General features: G+C 40.3%; 1 protein-coding gene across 1 annotated transcript; it reads right to left on the bottom strand.

The window, feature by feature from the left end:
• Positions 1-1,446: 1,446 nt before the first annotated feature.
• On the bottom strand, positions 1,447-4,556 carry LOC308082334 (C-type lectin domain family 17, member A-like). The gene is made up of 5 exons (XM_080424054.1): positions 4,484-4,556; positions 3,655-3,765; positions 3,419-3,552; positions 3,164-3,276; positions 1,447-1,891 (listed from the first exon to the last, which is right to left on the bottom strand). Exons 1-5 carry the CDS (start codon positions 4,527-4,529, stop codon positions 1,753-1,755), a joined length of 543 nt encoding a protein of 180 aa, XP_080280180.1. The 5' UTR covers positions 4,530-4,556; the 3' UTR covers positions 1,447-1,752.
• Between the last annotated feature and the right edge of the window lie 16,134 nt (positions 4,557-20,690).

The raw sequence follows: 20,690 nt of genomic DNA, 5'->3' as shown, positions 1-20,690 counted from the left end.
AACGCGGTTTCCAGTGCAAGTGCTGAAATTTCACCATTGTGATAATAGAGCCTGCCTGCTTGATCAGAGGATACACTGAATTTGTGTCAGATCCTGTGTCTAGGTGAGACACGGCCTTTGACATTATCTAAATGTCTCAAAAGAAGAGCAGGGAGACAAAATACAACCACCCTGATTGTATAAGTTATATTGTAGTAACATACTCTACCATACAGATTGTACAAAATTACATTATATTCATTATCAAGGAGGAAATTAAAAGAACAGTATCTGCGTTCTGTTGGCCTGGAAGAACCCTTGTTTTAAAACAAATGCAAATTGTGAAAAATGCTCATGATTTATGTAAATCTTTACATATCTTGAATTAACATTTTGACTTGTTTGGGACTCGAAACAAAAGGTTAGGACTTGTGTGGGACTCGAAACAAAAGGTTAGGACTTGTTTGGGACTCGAAACAAAAGGTTAGGACTTGTGTGGGACTCGAAACAAAAGGTTAGGACTTGTTTGGGACTCGAAACAAAAGGTTAGGACTTGTGTGGGACTCGAAACAAAAGGTTAGGACTTGTTTGGGACTCGAAACAAAAGGTTAGGACTTGTGTGGGACTCGAACCAAAATGCTAAGGACTTGTGTGGGACTCGAAACAAAAAGCTGAGAACTTGGACTTGACTCGGGACTTGAGAGCAAAGACTTGAGACTCGACTTGGACTTGCAACATAGGGACTTTGTCCCACCTCTGCCAGCAGGGGAAATGTGCGCTGAACCTAAGAGATATTTTTACTCCACTTAAATATAATGGGAAGTAAAGTGATACATTTGTATCTGATCTTGAGAAGAATACACCAATTTAAAACGCATAAACATTTATGTTGCAGATGTGAAGTTTGTCTCTGCATGGGCGGTGCCTTACAAATCACATTAAGTCATCTTGGCATGCTAAGCTAACCTAACAAAACTAGAACCTAAAAAGTTGTTTATCAAATCCATTGTTGCCTTAACCAATTTGGTAAACAATTGACAAAGATAGGATGTGTCCTTCACCATTGCAGGCTACTGCTGCAGCCTGGTTGCCAGAGAAAAACATGTTGTTTTCTATGAAAAGACAATCTCCAAAATACCATTACAACTACCTAAAAAGTATTTTAAGTACCCACAACAAAGCAGCATGCTAGACTGCCGTGGTAGTGAGAGACAGCTGCGAGATAACCTTTGTGGTCTAGTCTCGTGTAGCCAACTATTCCACAATCTCCAAATACTATGTCTGGAACTACAACTACACCTCCCGAAATCCGAGACAGGAAGCTGTCATCTGTTTGTCATTTCCGTTCACGAAAATATATCTTAAAATATCTTTACATTTAATTGTATTATTTCCATTTCTGCTAAGCAGCAAACTATATATGCTTAGATTATGTGTATTTATATTAGGATAAATGTGCGTGAAACGGAAGTGGGGAGGAGGCTTCAAATCCACTTTATCGCTTGATCATTTTCAGAGCTTCCGTTGCTCCAGACTGTATGACATGTAACATGTAACAGATGGCTGTTAGATTCATGTTATTCACATGCTACAGGCTCCCCTTTAACTAAATAATGAAAATATTGATATAAATTGTAATTTCTACAAGGCATATTGGGTAGAATTACAAGGCAGACAAACCAAAGCAAACATATAAACTACTACATGAAAACACACACATAGTTTAGCTGTACCAACACACCAGCTAACTCATATATTGTGAAAATGATGATTTCAGCCAAGAACTCTTTCACAGATCCAATAGTTAGGTTTATAACATGTTTTGTCGTACCATCCTTTATTATCTCCATTCCAAAACACAATGCAGTCTTCTTCTCCTTCTTCACTATCAGGCTCACCCTGGTACCAGTACCTAGAGAAGTATGAACATTTACTACATAGGCCTACAAAAAAAGAAAATATGCACAGTAAAAAAAAGAATATATATATATATATATATATATATATATATATATATATATATATATATATATATATATATATATGTATATGTATATATGTTACAGTATGATTGGAGAACCAGTACGATTGAAGAAAGCACGCTCGTTTTTACCACCCACCCAGCAATTCTGTAGAAGCAACACTAGAGGGAGCCACAAGCCAGGCTTGTGCACAAACATATATGGCCACGACCACACACACACAGTCACACACACACACACACACACAAGCGCACACACACGCACACGCGCTCCTGCTTTTTATGGTTTATTGAAAGCAGGACTGTTACTTTTATTGTGTTCTGGCTTTTGTTTTACTTTCTCCCTGACACACACACACACACACACACACACACACACACACACACACACACACACACACACACACACACACACACACACACACACAGTGATCCATGAAAAGAACTATTCTGTCCCTATCGGTTTACAACTCGAACGGCGCTGTGTCGACTCAGCAGAGCATCGGCCGGTCAGCGCGGGCACTCGCGCCTGGAGGCGCGAGGGCGTGCCTCCTCGGCCTCAAGCTCTGCTGAGTCGGCGCGCCTCCGTCATGGACAAGCGTGTGCGTGTGAACGCGTGTTCAGTGTTCCCCTAGTGTAGCTTCCTGATTGCTATGTGGGGGGGAACAACAAAAGACAGGTCTGCGTCGGCGTCGCATCAAAGCCCCGCCTCGTGGCGCCGCGTTCTCCTTCTCCTCCTCGGAGGAGGAGAAGGAGGACGGTTTATTACGCGAGGCTCGCGAGGAGGAGGAGGAGGCTCCTCCTCCTCCTCGCGAGCCTCGCGTAATAAACCCCCGCCTCGCAGCGCCGTGTCCTCCTTCTCCTCCTCCTCCTCGCGAGCCTCGCTAATAAACCCTGTCTCGAAAAGCCCCGCCTCGCCCTGAAGCCCCGTGCCTAAAAACGTGCGCTCTGTCTTCAATCGTACTGGTTCTCCAATCGTACTGTGACATATATATATATCATTTTTTGTAGGCCAATGTAATACATGTTCAGACGCTAGATATACAAATTAACTGGATCATGTACAGTAACATGTTTTCAGTAACAGTGTGGCACTTTTGTATTTGATAATGCCATTTAGAAAAAAAAAAAGCTGCAAAGATTCTGAAATGTAGTGAAAATGTTAGTTGAAATGAAGAAGAGAAAAATAAGGTAAAGTCTTACGTTGGTGTGGTCAGTGGAGTTCCATCTACCCACTTCCAGACTCCTTCTTCTTCTCTGTCAGTCAAACCCAGCCACCTGTTCTGTCTTCTGCCAGCAACTCTCTCAACAAAGTCCTGACAGAAAAGATGCTGGTTACTGAAGTACAAACTTGGCTGTACAACACGCACGCACGCACGCACGCACGCACGCACGCACGCACGCACACACACACTCACACACACACACACACACACACACACACACACACACACACACCTGTTTTTTTTCGCTGTTTATGACCAGGAGATCTGATTGTCTGTCTCTACAGTATTGTCTGCTCTCATCCCAGCTTTTCTTCTCAGTAGAGTTGTAATAACACACACCACCATCAAATGTAAATCCATATGATTCTAACAACAAAATAATAAAGTTAGCAACTGTTTACTCATATTAATGGCAAATAATGAACAACATGATGAAACATTGAAGGAAAACAGTGATGTCTCACTGACCACAGAGCCTCCTCTTCAGGTCATCTCGTTCTTCAGTTACATTGTTATATTGGAACTGTAGCTGGTCTAGGTCTTTGACCAGGTTGTTTTTCTCTGTAATCTTTTCAGAATCTTTAAGAAGGGAAATAAAAACAGAAAACTGTTAAGCTTTACATCCAACTTTGTTCTGATAATAAATCTACGTAGCGCTCACCTCTAGAGTTCGGGCCAAATGTGGCCCTCACACCTACGTTGCACCGCCGATCCGACCAATATGCCCATATGTGGAGATTTCTGTATCTGTCAGTCCTTGCCCCCTTTTGTGCCCATATATGGAGCTGACTGATTTGTTTGCGCCTGATGCTATGACGACACATTGAGGTTAGACAACACACTCCATATTTGGGCGTGGCTGCATTCGAAACTCCTTATAGTATTGTATAAGGAGTTTCCTTCCTTTGGATCTGTTTTTTATTTGTTCTGAAAAACAAACAAAAAATGACTTAGGCCATTAGTTTAGGAAGGTGACGAATATGGGCATAAAAGGGACAAGGACTGACAGAGATCTCCATGGGCATAGAAGGAACACAGGTAGACTGACAGATACATAGATCTCCATATGGGCACAAAAGGGACACAGACAGACGAGTACAACGTCTACTCTGACAAAGCCCTCGACACTATGACTCAGACATGTCGGTCAGATCGGCAGAGCAACGCAGGTGTGAGGTCGCGTAGTGGACTTAACTCTAGATGTGAGGGCCAAAGTATTTCAATCAACAGCCATCAACACTATTTCTGACACAAATATGAAAACAATTTAAGATAGTTTTTATAGAATGATACTCACACTTTATGGCCAGACCAATGATGACAGCCAATAGAAGACTCAGCATCACCAGACACACTGCAGCAACTCTGGAATGATTTGAGCCTGAAAAACACAAGACAAACCTATAAAGATACTACAGATGGTTTTAACAAGTTATGATGCTTTATGACAGATAACAAGTCATTTAAGTTCTTAATCGACAAAAACAATATAACACCATGAATGTAGAAGAGTGGCTTGAAACTAAACTTGTCAGTTCTTTCTTTGATGTGTCAAAATTATTGTGGCCTTCCAGATGTGTTAGTGAATCATTGTAGGATTTATTTGTACCTTCATTCTGCTCCTGTGCTGTGTTATTCTGCACAGCATCCTGCTGTGTCCCAGGGACAAGTCCAAGGTCGTCTGCAGTGACATAGATGTCCACTATCCTCTCCTCCCTCTCCCCCCTGTCTTCTCTCTCTCCTCTCTCCTCCATCTCCTGCTCCCCCTCTCCTCGGCCTTATCTGACCTTCTTTGTCAGGTCTGGTATGGCGTACACGTCCTCACTTATTCTGGTTCATCTTCAAACTAGATGTGTTTGTGCAACTTGTTGGAGAACAGAAGTCACAAAAGAGGAAGTTGACATGTTGGACGTAACGTGCATTAGATACATATTAATTAGCCATGTCCTGAAAACTTCACACCCACATGGTTTCCGAAACGCTGAGAGAGGTCTAGGGTTGTTCCCTTCTGCTGTTGCGCGTCATAAAAGTATTGTAGACTTATTTGAGAGTTTTGGCAGCTACTGTTATGCCTTTTGGACCAACATCCATCATTATTATACTTTTTTTTTTAGACAGCGACTAATACCGACTATATGTAAACAGATTCTGTTTCCGCAAGAAACAGTGTTGCATCTTTGGTGAAATTGAACAATCATAGAAAAAGTGCTTTAATAGAATAGACCGACTGCATGAAGAGCACCTTTTATTTTAATGTTTAATTTTTTCTCGCTCTGTTTCTAAGAAGAAAAAGTACAACAGAGGAACTCTCCACTTTAAAAATAAGTCTAAGTGTCATCATCAACAGGATGTGGTCTATCTTATGCTGCAGGCCTGAACAATATGCTCATTGTTCTCATATGGGGAGGGGGGTGGTTTAATATACAAACTGGCTTCAGTGTCTCTGTCACAGTGGTGGTGGCAGTGAGTTCAGTTCACACCTCCTCCCCATCGCCTCCACCCTCCTGGGCCCTCCTGGTCGAGGGGGAGAAGGAGGCCCATTCTCCTCAACCACTTTCTGTCTCACATACTGTGATACACTTCTTCTAACACATAGATTTGTTTTATTTTTTATTATTCTCTATTAATATGTGTGAATTGTATCATATAACATATTATACAAGCATGGTTACCTCGAGATAATGAGCATCATTACAGTTTCACTGAATATTAAAAATAATAAAAAAACAACCAAATCTTAAGCCTGTTTGTGTCAAATGTTAAATGTAACCAGATCATTTTGTATGAAATGATAATGTCATTGATAACATCGTGGGACTATTGATTTCAGATGGGGGTCCGTGGCCAAAAACATTTGTTTGCGGGCCCTTGACATGAAAAAGTTTGATAACCACTGTCTGTCTGTCTGTCTGTCTGTCTGTCTGTCTGTCTGTCTGTCTGTTGAAATGTGCATTCAGTCTTTTCATTAGCACTTTGTTTCAGAGTTTACATGGTTCACTCACTACACAGTAAAATGTTCATTTAACTCTGGAAGTGCGAAGAATGGACCTGTGAGCGTGTTGCTGTGTACATTTATACTGCAGTGCTGAAGGCATTTGCCAACATATAAGAATGTAAAGAAATGTATGAAGATGGGGAAAGCAAAACCTTAAGTGTTAAAAAAAAACAAAAAAACATTTGATTATAGGTCTATAAAACAACAAAGTCAAATGTTAAAATTATGCTTTTAACAAGCACAAATCCACATACATGTGATTCTTCTGCAGGATTTAAACATTGATTTTGTTGTCATGGGCTATTTAATACACAGCTGCGTATTTGTGCCATAGAGCAGCGATTCCCAACATGTGGGCTATGTTGGGACCCAATGGTGGGCTGTCAGGATATTGAAAAATGGGCCCTTAAATGGTGGTTGGTTTTATAATACACAACTTTAGTTTTTATCCTGTTTTTATTTCAATATTATGATTCTGTTGTGCTATCAAATTAGTCAGGGTTTTCTAGTATTCATCCCACCTATCCACTGGACCAGTATATCAACGTCCAGAGAGATAGTGATGTTTTTATTGTTTCCCCCCCCCCTTTTTTTTCTTCTGACAAATGTATCAGTCATTCATTCATAATGATTTGCACCTGCAGGGGAAATGTACACTGAACCTAAGAGATATTTCTAATCCACTTAAATAAAGGCTACTGGGAAGTAAAGTAACAAATTCTTATCTGAATTAAAAGGGCATAAACATTGATGTTGCAGATACATTTTATTGGACTCAGAGAACACAGACTATTACACTGAGTGTAGAAACAGCACAGTGTTTTTTTTGTCACAGTACATTTGCACATAATATGAAGTTTGTCTCAGCATGGGCGGTGCCTTATGAATCACATTAGGTCATCTTGTCATGCTAAGCTAACCTAACAAAACCAGAACCTAAAAAGTAGTTTATTAAAGGGATCGTTCACCCAAAGCATTTCTGTTTTTCTATCAATTAGTCACACCATGGACACTTGAATTCATGGGTATGTTTTATATTCCTGAGCATTCCTAAGCCAATAATTTGATGATTGGCAGCTGTTGTGGTAGGAGACACAAAGGAGACTCTTCATGTCTCCTACCGGAACCGCTGCCGGTCATCAAATTATTGGCTTAGGAATGCGACAAAAACAAAAAAAATATGCATGAATTCAAGTCTCCATGGGGTGACTAATCGATAGGAAAAGGGTCATTTTGGGGGTGAACTATCACTTTAATAGTTCATTGTTGTCTTAACCAAAGTTTGAACCTTTTTTATTCTTTTTTTGTTAAACAATTGACAAAGATAGGCTGTGTCCTTCACCTTGCAGGCTACTGCTGCAGCATGGCCAGAGAAAAACATGTTGTTTTCTGTTGTTTTCCACAAACTCTAAAATACCATTACAACTACCAAACAAATCTTTAAGTAGCCTACCCACAACAAAGCAGCATGCAGTGGTAGTGAGAGACAGTGGTAGTGAGAGACAGCTGCGATATAACCTTTGTGGGCCAGTCTCGCGTAGCCAATTATTCCACAATGTCCGAATACTATATAGAGTCTGGAACTACAACTACACCTCCCGAAATCCGAGACAGGAAGCTGTCATCTGTTTCATTTCCGCTCACGAAGACATATCTTAAAATATACATTTATTTATATTTTAATTTCCATTTCTGCTAAGCAGCAAACTATATATGCTTAGTAGATGATTTTGATTTATATTAGGATATATCTGTGTGAATGTAAAGACAAAACGGAAGTGGGGAGGAGGCTTCAGATCCGCTTTATCGCTTGATCATTTTCAGAGCTTCCGTTGACAGTATGACAGAAGCATTTGAACATTTTGGTTAGTTAGGATCGTGAGACTATTTGTGGGCTGTTATAAATACTGTATTAAAATGTAACAGATGGCAGTTAGATTCATGTTATTCACATGCCCCCCTTTAAAAAAAAATAGGAAAATATCAATTGTAAATTCTACAAGGCATATTGGGTAGAATTACAAGGCAGACAAACCAAAGCAAACATATAAACTACCACATGAAAACACAGCCATAATTTAGCTGTACCAACACACCAGCTGATTTTGTTCTCATGAGGTATTTAATACAGAGCTGCGTATTTGTGCCATAGAGCAGCAATTCCCAACCTATGGGCTCCCAAATGGTGGTTGGTTTTATAAAACACAACTTTAGTTTTTATCCTGTTTTTATTTCAATATTATGATTCTGTTGTGCTATCAAATTAGTCAGGGTTTTCTAACATTCATCCTGTAGTGCTCTATCCACTGGACCAGTTCATATCAACGTCCAGAGAGATAGTGATGTTTTTATTGATGTTTCCCCCCCCCCCCCTTTTTTTTCTTCTGATAAATGTATCAGTCCATTCATTCATAATGATTTGCCCCAGCAGGGGAACCTAAGAGATATTTCTATTCCACTTAAATATACTGGGAAGTAAAACTACACATTCTTATCAGAATTAAAAACGCATAAAAAACATTGATGTTGCAGATACATTTTATTGGACTCAGACTATTACACTGAGTGTAATGAATTAAAAAATTATGAAAATATCAATTGTAATTTCAACAAGGCATATTGGGTAGAATTACAAGGCAGACAAACCAAAGCAAACATATAAACTACCACATGAAAACACAGCCATAATTTAGCTGTACCAACACACCAGCTAACTAACTGTGAAAATGATGATTTCAGCAAAGAACTCTTTCACAGATCCAACGGTTATTTGCATTACATGGCTTGTCGTACCATCCTCCATTCCAAAACACAATGCAGTCGTCTTCTTCTCCATAGCTATTAGGCTCACAGTCACCACTGCTTCAGTACCTAAAGAAGTAACATTTAATACATGACAGAATGTGTGTGTGTGTGTGTGTGTGTGTGTGTGTGTGTGTGTGTGTGTGTGTGTGTGTGTGTATGTGTGTATATATATATATATATATATATATATATATATATATATATATATATTGGTAGTTTTACAATGTTTAAAGTTGTTATTTTCTTCATGTTCTTTTCCCTTCTCCTCCTCCTTGCCAACGCTTTCACCAACCTCTCCAGTGGATTCACCCCTGACTATGGATCAACCTGATGGCCTGCTCAGCACGGTTTTTCTAGATATTATAAAAGCATGCATCGCAAAGTTGCTGGATGTGGTACTAAGTAATCAGATGGATCTTGAAGTCAGTTACTGTTTTACTCCAGGCGCCACCTATGGATATCCCCTATATCCGGTGCCACGTAATTATGTCTACGACCATTTTTATGAATTTATTAAAATGCTGTGGACTGACAGATTTCTTTCAGGAATCATGCATGTGCTGGAAACTCGAGGCATTGTTACTACAGAATCCAGAGTGCAAGGAGTGTGTGAAGTTATTTTAAATGAACTGAGGCTAGATATCGCAGCTGACGATATCGGATATGCTTTGGCGCATCATAATGTGATGAACAAACTCATTCCATTTTGGAGAGACTCACCAGCTAGAAAACCAAGGTCTGAACGATAGAATTATCAAGTTACACCCTCACAACCAGTAATCATCCAAAAGTAATCATGATTTTTTATTGATATGCAGATATTGTATACCATCTAACAGTGCTTTTTATTCTTTCATTGATTCTTGATCCTGTAACCACAATAAAATAAAAATGTTGTATTTGCTGAAACCTGTGCATAGTTTGTCATGATTTGTATTTAGTCATGTTTTATTTTTGTTGGTTATTTGTTTAAACCCCAATGGGTAACAAATGTTCATGTACATACTTTCTTGACAAACAACCATATCATACACTCATAATAGTTTTTGTAGCACGAAGGATGTACGAACAAGCATAAAGCCCATGACACAAGTGTTGGAAGCAATGGAATGAAAGGCTTGAAGAAAATGGAAAAAGGATGGGTTTTACTATATTATTAGATATATTTAGAAGCCATTGTAGAGATAGTTGCATGCATTCTACATAATAGCAATAATATTATAGATAATAATAATAGATATTGTCTAGCGTCCAATTGTTAGACACTGATTATAAAGGTCCTTACACACCGGGGCGATTTTTTCGTGCGAATAATACGCTTTTTTTAAAAACCTTATAAAGTCAATGCAAGCGTACATGGCGCGAAAAAGCGGAAAAGCAAAGCGAAAAAGCGTCTTTTAATTATTCGGAACGAGTCCGAATTTTGCGTATATTCGCCACATTCGCCGGTGTGTAAGGACCTTAACCCCTTATTTCTATTTCATTCGATGTATGCATGGTTATTAAAGTTACAATTCAAACTCAGCTAAGTTTTTCGGACACATTCACAATGTTCTCAAACTAAGTTCACAAGTAGTATACATATACATAGTGAATATTAACCATTACTTTACTAACCTTAACGTTTTACAACGTATAAATGACCATTATTTATGGTATAGCATCCAATGATCACGATTATGATTAGGTTAAGACTTTGACAGGGACCAGTTTTGGAATTGCAGCCTCCTGAAGGTTATTTCTTTTAGGGCAGTTTTGAAAGTGAGTATAGGGTTTTACACTCCTTTAGGTAGGGCTTTCCACATTTGTGTTGCATAGCATGAGAACGAATTCAAACCCTTGTTTGTGCCAAATCTGGTGTGGACATGATCAGTACGTTTTTTGAAGTATTTTGACAGGTACGTGTGTACATGTTATGACTTACCTTACAGAGAGAAAAAAGAGAAATTATGTGAGAAGATAATGAGCGAGAGGTGAGAGAGATTATGTGTGAAGGGGCAAGAGAGGAGAAAGATTGACAGAGGAGAGGAAAGAGATGTTAAGAGAAGCCACCACTGACACTAGAAATATGTTTTTGATCAAATATCTACAAATCCATAGGATCACAGTAAAACAGCAACCTGCACAACATATGCTGACCTTGCCAACTCTAATTGTTTGTAGGATTTAATGTAATTGTAAATCTATAGTTTCTAAAAAACATAGTTTTAAATTCTGGAAATGCCTTGGCGGATCAGTCTTACAGGTTTTAAACTAGTATGCACATTATATAGTGTACATACCCCGCTATTATGTTAAATGTACTCATTTATATAGTTGATGTGCTGATGTAAATGTGTTTTGTAGGTCCACATATTTATATATATATATATATATATGTGGACCTACAAAACACATTTACATCAGCACATCAACTGTCACAGTTTGGCTCTAGGCCGTGACAAACATCAGGGAGGAGACCAGGTTGAAGTTGTAAAGCAAGTACATATTTATTAAACAAAACCTAATAACAAAGAACTAAGGAGGTATGAACAGAACATGGTAAGAAACATATGAGGTGTGGAGTCAGTAATCAGTAGCGTAGATGTGGATGTGTGAAGCATGGTGTGGTGCGAGGTGTGTGGATAGAAAGGAAGAACATAATCATAATAATAAGGGCATGGAGAATGGGTTTGGAGCTGGTGGAGACAGGTCTGCTTCTCTTAGCTTCTCCCAGAGACTGGCCAGGGCGGGGCTTTTATAGCCTCCTGGAGGCACCGGGCCCAGGTGCTTTCCAATGAGCAATCAGCCCCACCCTGCTCCCCTATAGGGCAAGAGTTAATGCAAGGCATTCACACCCACAATCACCCAGACTATAATATGGGGCATCACACCCCCCCCCCACCCCCTTAAAGTCGTGGTCCCACTAGGAACCACGGCTCCCCATTGAATAATACTTAAATACAAAACAAATAATCAAACCCAAAATTCAATCACCACCACTAAAGTGCATTTTACATCACACAATTGTAATTGTATTATATTTTACCATGGTTTTACTACATTTTAGACTTAGATACTTTCAGATAATTTTTCTAACACTTGAGTGTAATAACACCCTTAGGGCCCTGGCTTTGCAACCCCCTGGACTCTCCTCCCCCCTCAACAGCTGGATCCGGGTGTTTCAGCTAGTAATAGGGCTGTCAAGGAGCAGGACAGGCCAGGGACCACAACGCCAGGCTCTAAAAAAAAAAAACAGACATCAAGGATTAGACAGACATTTTGACTGGTGCATTGTCTCTGGCTCCAGTTTACTCTAGACACCAAACCTTGGGTAGCTGACCCAACTGTCCTCTACCTCAGTCACTGCCACTGACTGAGAAGAAGGACCGAAGGTGGCTGACCTAGGACCATAGCTAGGTCGTAACAGGTTTACATGACACAACAGAGTAGCATTTCGCAGCTTCGGAGTTGAAATGAGGTAGCTGACCTCTGACATGCGCTCAACAACAGTATATGGACCTGAAAGATTCGCTTGGAAAGGCAAAAGAGCCAGCACTTGTTCACCCGGTCTGAACTGCCGATGTTCAGCCCGCCGACCAAATGAACGCTTAATTTTCACCGTAGCATTTGAACTGACCTCTTTAGAATGTGTAGCAGGACCTACATGGTTCAACAGTGGTGGTGGCGACACATTTGCCCACACGCGGCCCCCAGCATGCATGTTACCCAGGAGAACATCGACCCCAGCCATCGGCAACGCCGTGCGCAACGCCACTTCCACCTCGCCCTGAACCAGACCACACTCAAGATTGAGTTTGTGTATAGGAGAAGGGATTATGGACATGCCCATACCACGGCTCAACATGTCACCCCCAGTAGCAGACTGTGCAGAGAATGGCAGGAGAGAGTCAAGCACGTATGTGCCCAGTGCAGCCGTGTCCCGCAGAATTGTCACGGGTACTTTTTCACTGGACCCAGCAAGGGAGACAAATCCCCTCTCCACGAATGGACGGTACGCCTCGTCTACACCGCCGAGATTCCTCTCGTTCCCATGTAAAGGACCATCCGACCTTGACACCACTGCCACCGGCGCAACAGCCGCTGCCGACTTCACCTCCATTTTTCTCTGTTTCAGTGAATAACAGTCTGCTTTAATGTGACCCTTCTTGCCACAATAGTGACATGTTTTGTCACCGTCACGGGCAGCCCAACTTGTCCCGTCCTCCATTTTAAAATTCCTACTGAAAGGTGCGCTGCGCCCGCCGTCGCCATGGCTGGATGCGGTGCCCTCCCGATGCGTAATATGGGGGCCCCGTGGTACCCCTTCACGGTGCGTCAAGACGTACTGGTCAGCCAAAGCGGCTGCTTCTGCCACAGTTTTAATCTGCTGCTCGGTGATATAAGTTGCTATGTGACTGGGAATTGCATTTTTAAACTGCTCAAGCAGTATCAAGTCGCACAACCCCTCACATGTGCTCCCACCTGCAGCCATACGCCAACGGTTAAAGTTGATCACTAATTCCCGTGAGAATTCTAAATGTGACTGTCGTCTTTTCTGTTATTCCTAAAGCGCTGACGGTAACTCAGGCACCATTTCATACACTTTAAGAACAGCAGACTTCAGTGGCATAATTTAAACTTTCCGTTACTGATAATGCAGAATACGCCGCCTGTGCCTTCCCAGTAACACGCACTGCAGCATCACAGTACGGTCCGCATCAGGCCAACCTCTCGAGTTTGCCAGTCTTTCAAACAATGAAAAAAAGGTTTCAGGCTCCTTCTCACTGAACTTTGGCATCAAACGCAAGCTCTTCACCAAATCAAAAGGTTGCTTTTCTGAAGATACACTTGCTCCTCCCTCCAACATCTTCTGGTCCATCTTACCTTCCTTGACAAGTTCTACCTTCTCCCTCTGCAGATTAATTCTCAATTTTTCCATTTAAACTCTCTCTCGCTCTACTTCCAACTCTTTCTTTTTCAATTTTAAGCTCTTGTCTGGTCCTCTCCATTTCTAGCTGAATAAGCATCAGTTCTTTTTGTTCTGAAAATGACAGATTTTGGATTGGTGGCGGCACCGCTGCACCGTCTCCCTCCCCTGTTTCAATACCTGGCAAGATACCCATATCTTCCAAGACAGCACTTAATACTACCTTAATTGTCTGTACTTTACGTCTCCTGTCCCCAATGTCTCATTTATAATAGTCAGCAATTTCTAGGAGTTGCTCCTTTGTACAGCTTTCCAAAAAATCTCCTGACGGTGACGCAAAAAATGCATCAATTTGAGCCAGATGTATACTGGACACAAGTTAAATAAAACACTGATACAATACAACTTTAACTGAGTAATCAGGAGCGTCCCCTAGCTGCCTAATCCAATCTTATCTAACTCACCCCTAGCTCTTCATGAGGTGTTGCGGGGGTATTTACGCACTAATATACGCAGGGGACAACGTAGTCAGTTGATAATTACGCCGTCAGCCACGTACCGTGCTCCCGAGACAACTGGTACTACCGCGTTCACCCCAACATTACAAAAATACAAGAAAAAAAACAAATCCACGAAAGTTTAAAAACTAAACGTGGCTTATGCCTAACATGGGACAAACAGTAGCTCCTATACGTGAATACTCAATTTGTCAGTACCAGTGTGTCAAAACAATTAGTCCATATACATTCAAATCTCCATGCTCAAAGAAAAAATACAGGGAATCAAAAAATTCTATTTAACGATAACGAAACGTTAAACAAAACACTGCACGCACTGAAACACTTTGAAACCGCTTCAAACAAAGAAGGGAACCCCGAGTTAGGCCCTCCCAAACCGCATTTGATTGGCCCAACTTTACATTACATCACAGGGAATACCCCAATTACTTCAAGACTGGCTTTCAAAAAACACTCAGTAACTGCGCGCAACAAAATACTTTAACTTTAACTGAACTTTAACAATACTCACTTGGAACGAGCCCCCATTTGTCACAGCTTGGCTCTAGGACGTGACAAACATCGGGGAGGAGACCAGGTTGAAGTTGTAAAGCAACTACATATTTATTAAACAAAACGAACTAAGGAGGTATGAACAGAACATGGTAAGAAACATATGAGGTGTGGAGTCAGTAATCAGTAGTGTAGATGTGGATGTGTGAAGCATGGTGTGGTGCGAGGTGTGTGGATGGAAAGGAAGAACATAATCATAATAATAAGGGCATGGAGAATGGGGTTTGGAGCTGGAGGAGACAGGTCTGCTTCTCTTAGCTTCTCCCAGAGACTTGCCAGGGCGGGGCTTTTAAAGCCACCTCGAGGCACCGGGCCCAGGTGCTTTCCAATGAGCAATCAGCCCCACCCTGCTCCCCTATAGGGCAAGAGTTAATGCAAGGCATTCACACCCACAATCACCCAGACTATAATATGGGGCATCACAACTAGTATGCACATTATATAGTGTACATACCCCGCTATTATGTTAAATGTACTCATTTATATAGTTGATGTGCTGATGTAAATGTGTTTTGTAGGTCCACATATTTATATATATATATATATATATATATATATATATATATAGGATATCAAAATATTTAGCTACGCATTATCGTGGCATGGCCTTTTTACCTATACAGTATTTTAAGCTGTGTTTAAGCATACGTTTATTAGGAGTTCAATTTACACCTAGTTTTAGACTAACAGATGTACCAACTAATGTTATATCTTTCCTTTGTAATGTGAAGATACATATGACCCTATATTTGAGTATAGTGTATTTTAGCTTAAACAAAAAAAGTTGATAATATTCCATATTTACTACCATACCGTGTGATGAGAATAGTTTAGTTTGAGATTTACTCACAAACAGTATATGATTTGTGTGCAGAAAAAACTCTAGCTACAGTTTTGACTAAAATATGTACAGATATATCTTTTAAAAAAAAAAAACATAATTGAATGCTTATAGCTTATACCCATGTTTTAATAAACTAGCAAATATAGCCCATGATGAAAAATAGTAACTATATTTGGTGTAGGGTGTAGTGTTGTTGATGTTTTGTTTTGTTGATGTTGTACTGGTGATGTGTAGTTCTGTTGATGTGTATGTGTGTGCTTTTAAATTTGTATTGGAAAGAATGTAGTTGGAGGGAAAATAGTCAGGTTGTAGTCAATAGCTGATCCTCCAGGCTATACTATACCTTTTTACAAACATTTTGTTATCCGCTAATATATATTAACTGCCTGTAACACATAATATGTCTTGTGGTAAAGAGTGCCCCTTCAGCAAACAAATGTCTGAATGTAAAGCTTGCTGAGTCATATGCCTTGATTCAAGGGCCTTAATGGTGACTCATTTTAAAATATTGCAGGCTGTTTGTTTTTTACAAGTTATATAACTAAATGCCTTAGAAAAAAAAATACACTACTTAGCCATCTTAGGTAAACTCTTCTACATTCTGACAATTTACCGTATCATGTGTGAGTAATCACAGGTTCTTTAGAAGGAGGATAACTTTCCCAGGAATCATAGCCAGGAAGATTGCCTCACTACTGTATACCTAAGCTTGGCTGGCTCATTAGTTCTAATCATAATGCTAAATGGTTCACAATAACCAAAACTATACAATTAGGATATAATGTATTTGGCATACACAACACCTTAGAAATAAGCACTAATAAGTTGTCTAATTACTATGCGCACCCCATACATGCTTGGGGGGAAATCCTTCTCTGACCACAGCCAGGCCCCAGATCATACAATACCATATGCAACTATTGGTTGTCATAATGGAGAGATATATTTTTCAAAAAGTTTTATCATCAAACTCTATATATACTCTCTTAACATGGGTTAAGAACATTTGAGTGTGGAGACATAGTGTGGCTATTTGCCATAGAGTGAGATTCAACCCCTTGCATAGATACATGCTGGTAAAAGTAATGCACAGAGAGAAGAAATATATGCATCATACTAGGAGAAAACAGAGCATCATAGCTTGTGTTTCTTTAGGTTGCATAGTTTTCAATGCATGTATGCAAACAAAGTATTTAGATAAAATACAAATGTTGTTATAAAGCATAAAAAGTTACTTAAAACATGCTAGATACTACTTAACAGTGAATAATACTTTAAACTCTTGTGATACATGTTAACCTCGCATCACCAGTCTTTCCACCTCGGAGGAAAGCCTGGTGATCGTTACTAAAGACCCATATGATCCGGTCTAGGCCACGCCTACTGAAAAAGAAAAAAGAAAAAAGAATCCTGTTTCCGGATTGTCGCGATCCGGTTTTGCGGTGCCGCTTTGTTTTGGTTCCCCAATCCCTATTTAAATGGAATAGAATTTCCCCGTGGGATAATACGGATAATACAGACGCTAAATAGTCTCCGGAAAGTACACTCACATTTAGATTTAAAAAATAAGCTAAACTACGCCACATCAAGGATTTTATAGGACGGACCTATTTTGGGGTGAGACGTGTTTCCGGTTTGTCGCGATCCGGTCGCTGATGACGCGGATGACGTAGAGCTCCCGACCGGATCATATACCCGAAAAGGAATGGTGCCCAGGCTAGATACATGTAGGTAATCTGTGAGAGTTGCTACTGATGTAGGCTACTGTTAAACTAGCTGAAGCTATAAGTTGGGTCCACCCTATGTGCACATGATAGTAAATGTGTGAAGTGTTAACATTACTAAATCTAAAACCTAGTCACTATACAACCCATATTTACATCATAAAACTGTACTACAGTTTAAAATAACCTGAAACATTTATTTGTAATCTCATATTCCTTAAAAGTAATGTAGACTAGTACCCCCTAGAGCAGTGTTTATCAACCCTGGCAAACGTCCCAATTTTGGTCCGCGAGTACTGCTGAGGTGTTCCGTGCCGTTTGAAGAAAGTGTGAACCCAGACCCTCGAGAACAATAGCGCCGATCGTCCGTCAATCGATACGGCCATCATCCGTTTCACACACAGCCACGGCCGAGTCCATTCAGTGTAGCGACCATCACCCATAGGAATGCAAATATGTTGTCCTACCTGGTACCTTGTTATTTTCATTCAAATGAAATGTGAATGAACTTGCACTAATAATGACTTTAGTTGATTTTTCACTCTTTAAAATATAGTATTTCTTAATTATTAATAATTACAGCTTGTAGATTGGCTATTTTCACGATTTTAAATGTTTTTTAAATAATAATAAAAAAGGAACATACAAGATTTCCACCCGACAGCCATAATATATAGCCAATATATGGTTCTGTATCAGTATATGAGTCCGTTTTTGCAGATTTCATTCTAATTGGCTACTATGCCTGAATATGAATTTCATGAGCCTGGGTAGGTCACCCTGGCTTGGCGGAGATATGCCCTGTAGCACACTCCGCACAGCAGCAGCAGCAGCAGGTGAAAGCAATTCACTTAATTGCTCGTTCTCTCTCTCCCTCTTTCCGTCTCCTCAATCTCTCGCTCGCTCTTTCTCTCTCAATCTTTCACTCTCCCTCTGTCTCTCCCTCTCTCTTTCTTTCCTTCTCTCTCTGCCGCTTTTTACCTCCCTCTTTCTCCCTCCCTCCGTTTCTCTCTCCGTCTCTCTCCCTTTCTTTCTCCCTCCCGCTTTCTCCGTTCCTCTCTCTCCCTCGCTCCTGGTATCTCCCTCTCTCTCACCCACTTTCTCCCACCCTCTTTCTCTCTGTCTTCCTCCCCTCTCTCTTTCTCTTTCTCTCCCCTCTCTCCCTTCCTCTCTCTCTTTCCCTCTCTCTCTCTCTTTCTCCCCCCTCTTTCTCTCCCCCTCTCCCTCATGAGAAACAGTGAATGTAGGTTTTCTTAGACATGGTCGCTTGTTTCTCTCACATAATCTGGCAACACCGACAGCCCTCTGTTGTCACTGCCACTGCGCTACCAGTCGGCTAAAAAGCTGAACATGTTCGGTCGGCTCTGGGTCGGCCGAAAAGGTCCCGAAGGACCCCCCGACGGACCCCTAACCGACTGGCCGACGCTTCCCGAAGCCAATTCGGCCCAAAATCGGGCCGATTTGGATTGGTCTGGAGCCAGCTTAAGAGGGGCTGTCCTCTGCGTCCCAAAAGCCCATGTTATAACCTGCCATGATGAATGTCCAACAATAAAACAATACATAAGTGTTAGTTTTCTTATAAAGTGCTTCTAAATCACTCCGTTTGTGACAACGTTTGTAGTGTTTAATTACTCCTCCACGCCACGGAGAGAATCTCTTGCAACTCAAGCCGTGGTGCCGTGGATATAACCGGAAAACTCGCCCCAAAACACGCTCGCCCACATTTCTTTTCGCGGACCAGCGGTTCTTGTATTCCTGTATTTGTTTTACTGAGGATAAGGTTAGAAATAAGTTTACGGTTAGCCATATTATTAGTTTTACTGAGGTTACGTTTAGGAATAAGGTTTGGTTTAGGCATAGTTTAATGAGGTTACGTTTAGGAATACCAGGTGAATATCACCGGATTTCCCCGGGTGTGACTATTTTGGGGCGAGAGTTTTTGTGTTCGTCTGTAGTGGGCAACAGCGCATGCGTCCGCAATAACGCTATCAGGATCAGATTATTAGATATTATTATCAGATATTAGAAGTATATTGGGTACCAAATATACTTACCAAAGAAGAACTTGAAGTGACCCAAGTGTATATATTTGTAGGCCAAATATGTATATATTTGTAATGGTCAAGGTTTCTTTATACCTGCCCAATAATCTGTGTGTGTGTGTGTGTGTGTGTGTGTGTGTGTGTGTGTGTGTGTGTGTGTGTGTGTGTGTGTGTGTGTGTGTGTGTGTGTGTGTGTGTGTGTGTCTGTGTGTGTGTGTGTGTGTGTGTGTGTGTGTGTGTATGTATGTATGTATGTGTGTATGTATATGTATATTCACACTCACTTAAAAAAAAAAAAAATAGCACAAATTTACATCCACAAGCTACAGTTAAAACATTGGCCGTGAACCGTGATGCATTGTGAGATTGTAGATCAGCTATTTTCGTATCATTTTCGAAACTGTGTCTGTAACACATTTTCTTTAGAACCTTTAGAATCAACAACGTTTTTTCAAAAGCTTTCAACGCTTGTGTGAGAAATGTGAGTCTGAGTAATATTACATTAGGGAATTTTAAGAGTAGCAAGTAAGAGCAACTTTAAAACACATTGAAAGTGTGTCAATGGTTAATGGATAGACTTATTTACTGAACAATTGTAATGAAAACAGCACCATTTTTTAAAACTTTAACTTCTGTACTGTTCTGATGGTGGTACAGAATATATTTTAAACTACACATGAGGGTTTTATAGAACATGTCCAGTCATGTCAAATATTAAACATGAAACACAGTGCATTTATTGAAATTGTAATGTATGTAATGTATGTATGTATGTATGCATCTATGTATCTATGTATCTATGTATCTATGTATGTATTACTGCATGTACGCATGTACGCATGTATGTATGTATGTATGTATGTATGTATGTATGTATGTATGTATGTATGTATGTATGTATGTATGTATGTATGTATTACTGCATGTACGCATGTACGCATGTACGCATGTATGTATTACTGCATGTACGCATGTACGCATGTATGTATGTATTTATGTATGTATGTGTGTATTACTGTATGTACGCATGTACGCATGTATGTATACTCTGTGTACTATGTTTGTATGTATGTATACTCTGTGTACTATGTATGTACTGTATGTATGTATGTATG

The sequence above is a fragment of the Gymnoscopelus braueri genome, assembly GCF_963280865.1.
Source record: "Gymnoscopelus braueri genome assembly, chromosome: 3".
NCBI lineage: Eukaryota > Metazoa > Chordata > Actinopteri > Myctophiformes > Myctophidae > Gymnoscopelus > Gymnoscopelus braueri.
The sequence above is the reverse complement of the archived record's forward strand: the minus strand, read 5'-3'. Positions and strand labels throughout refer to the sequence as shown.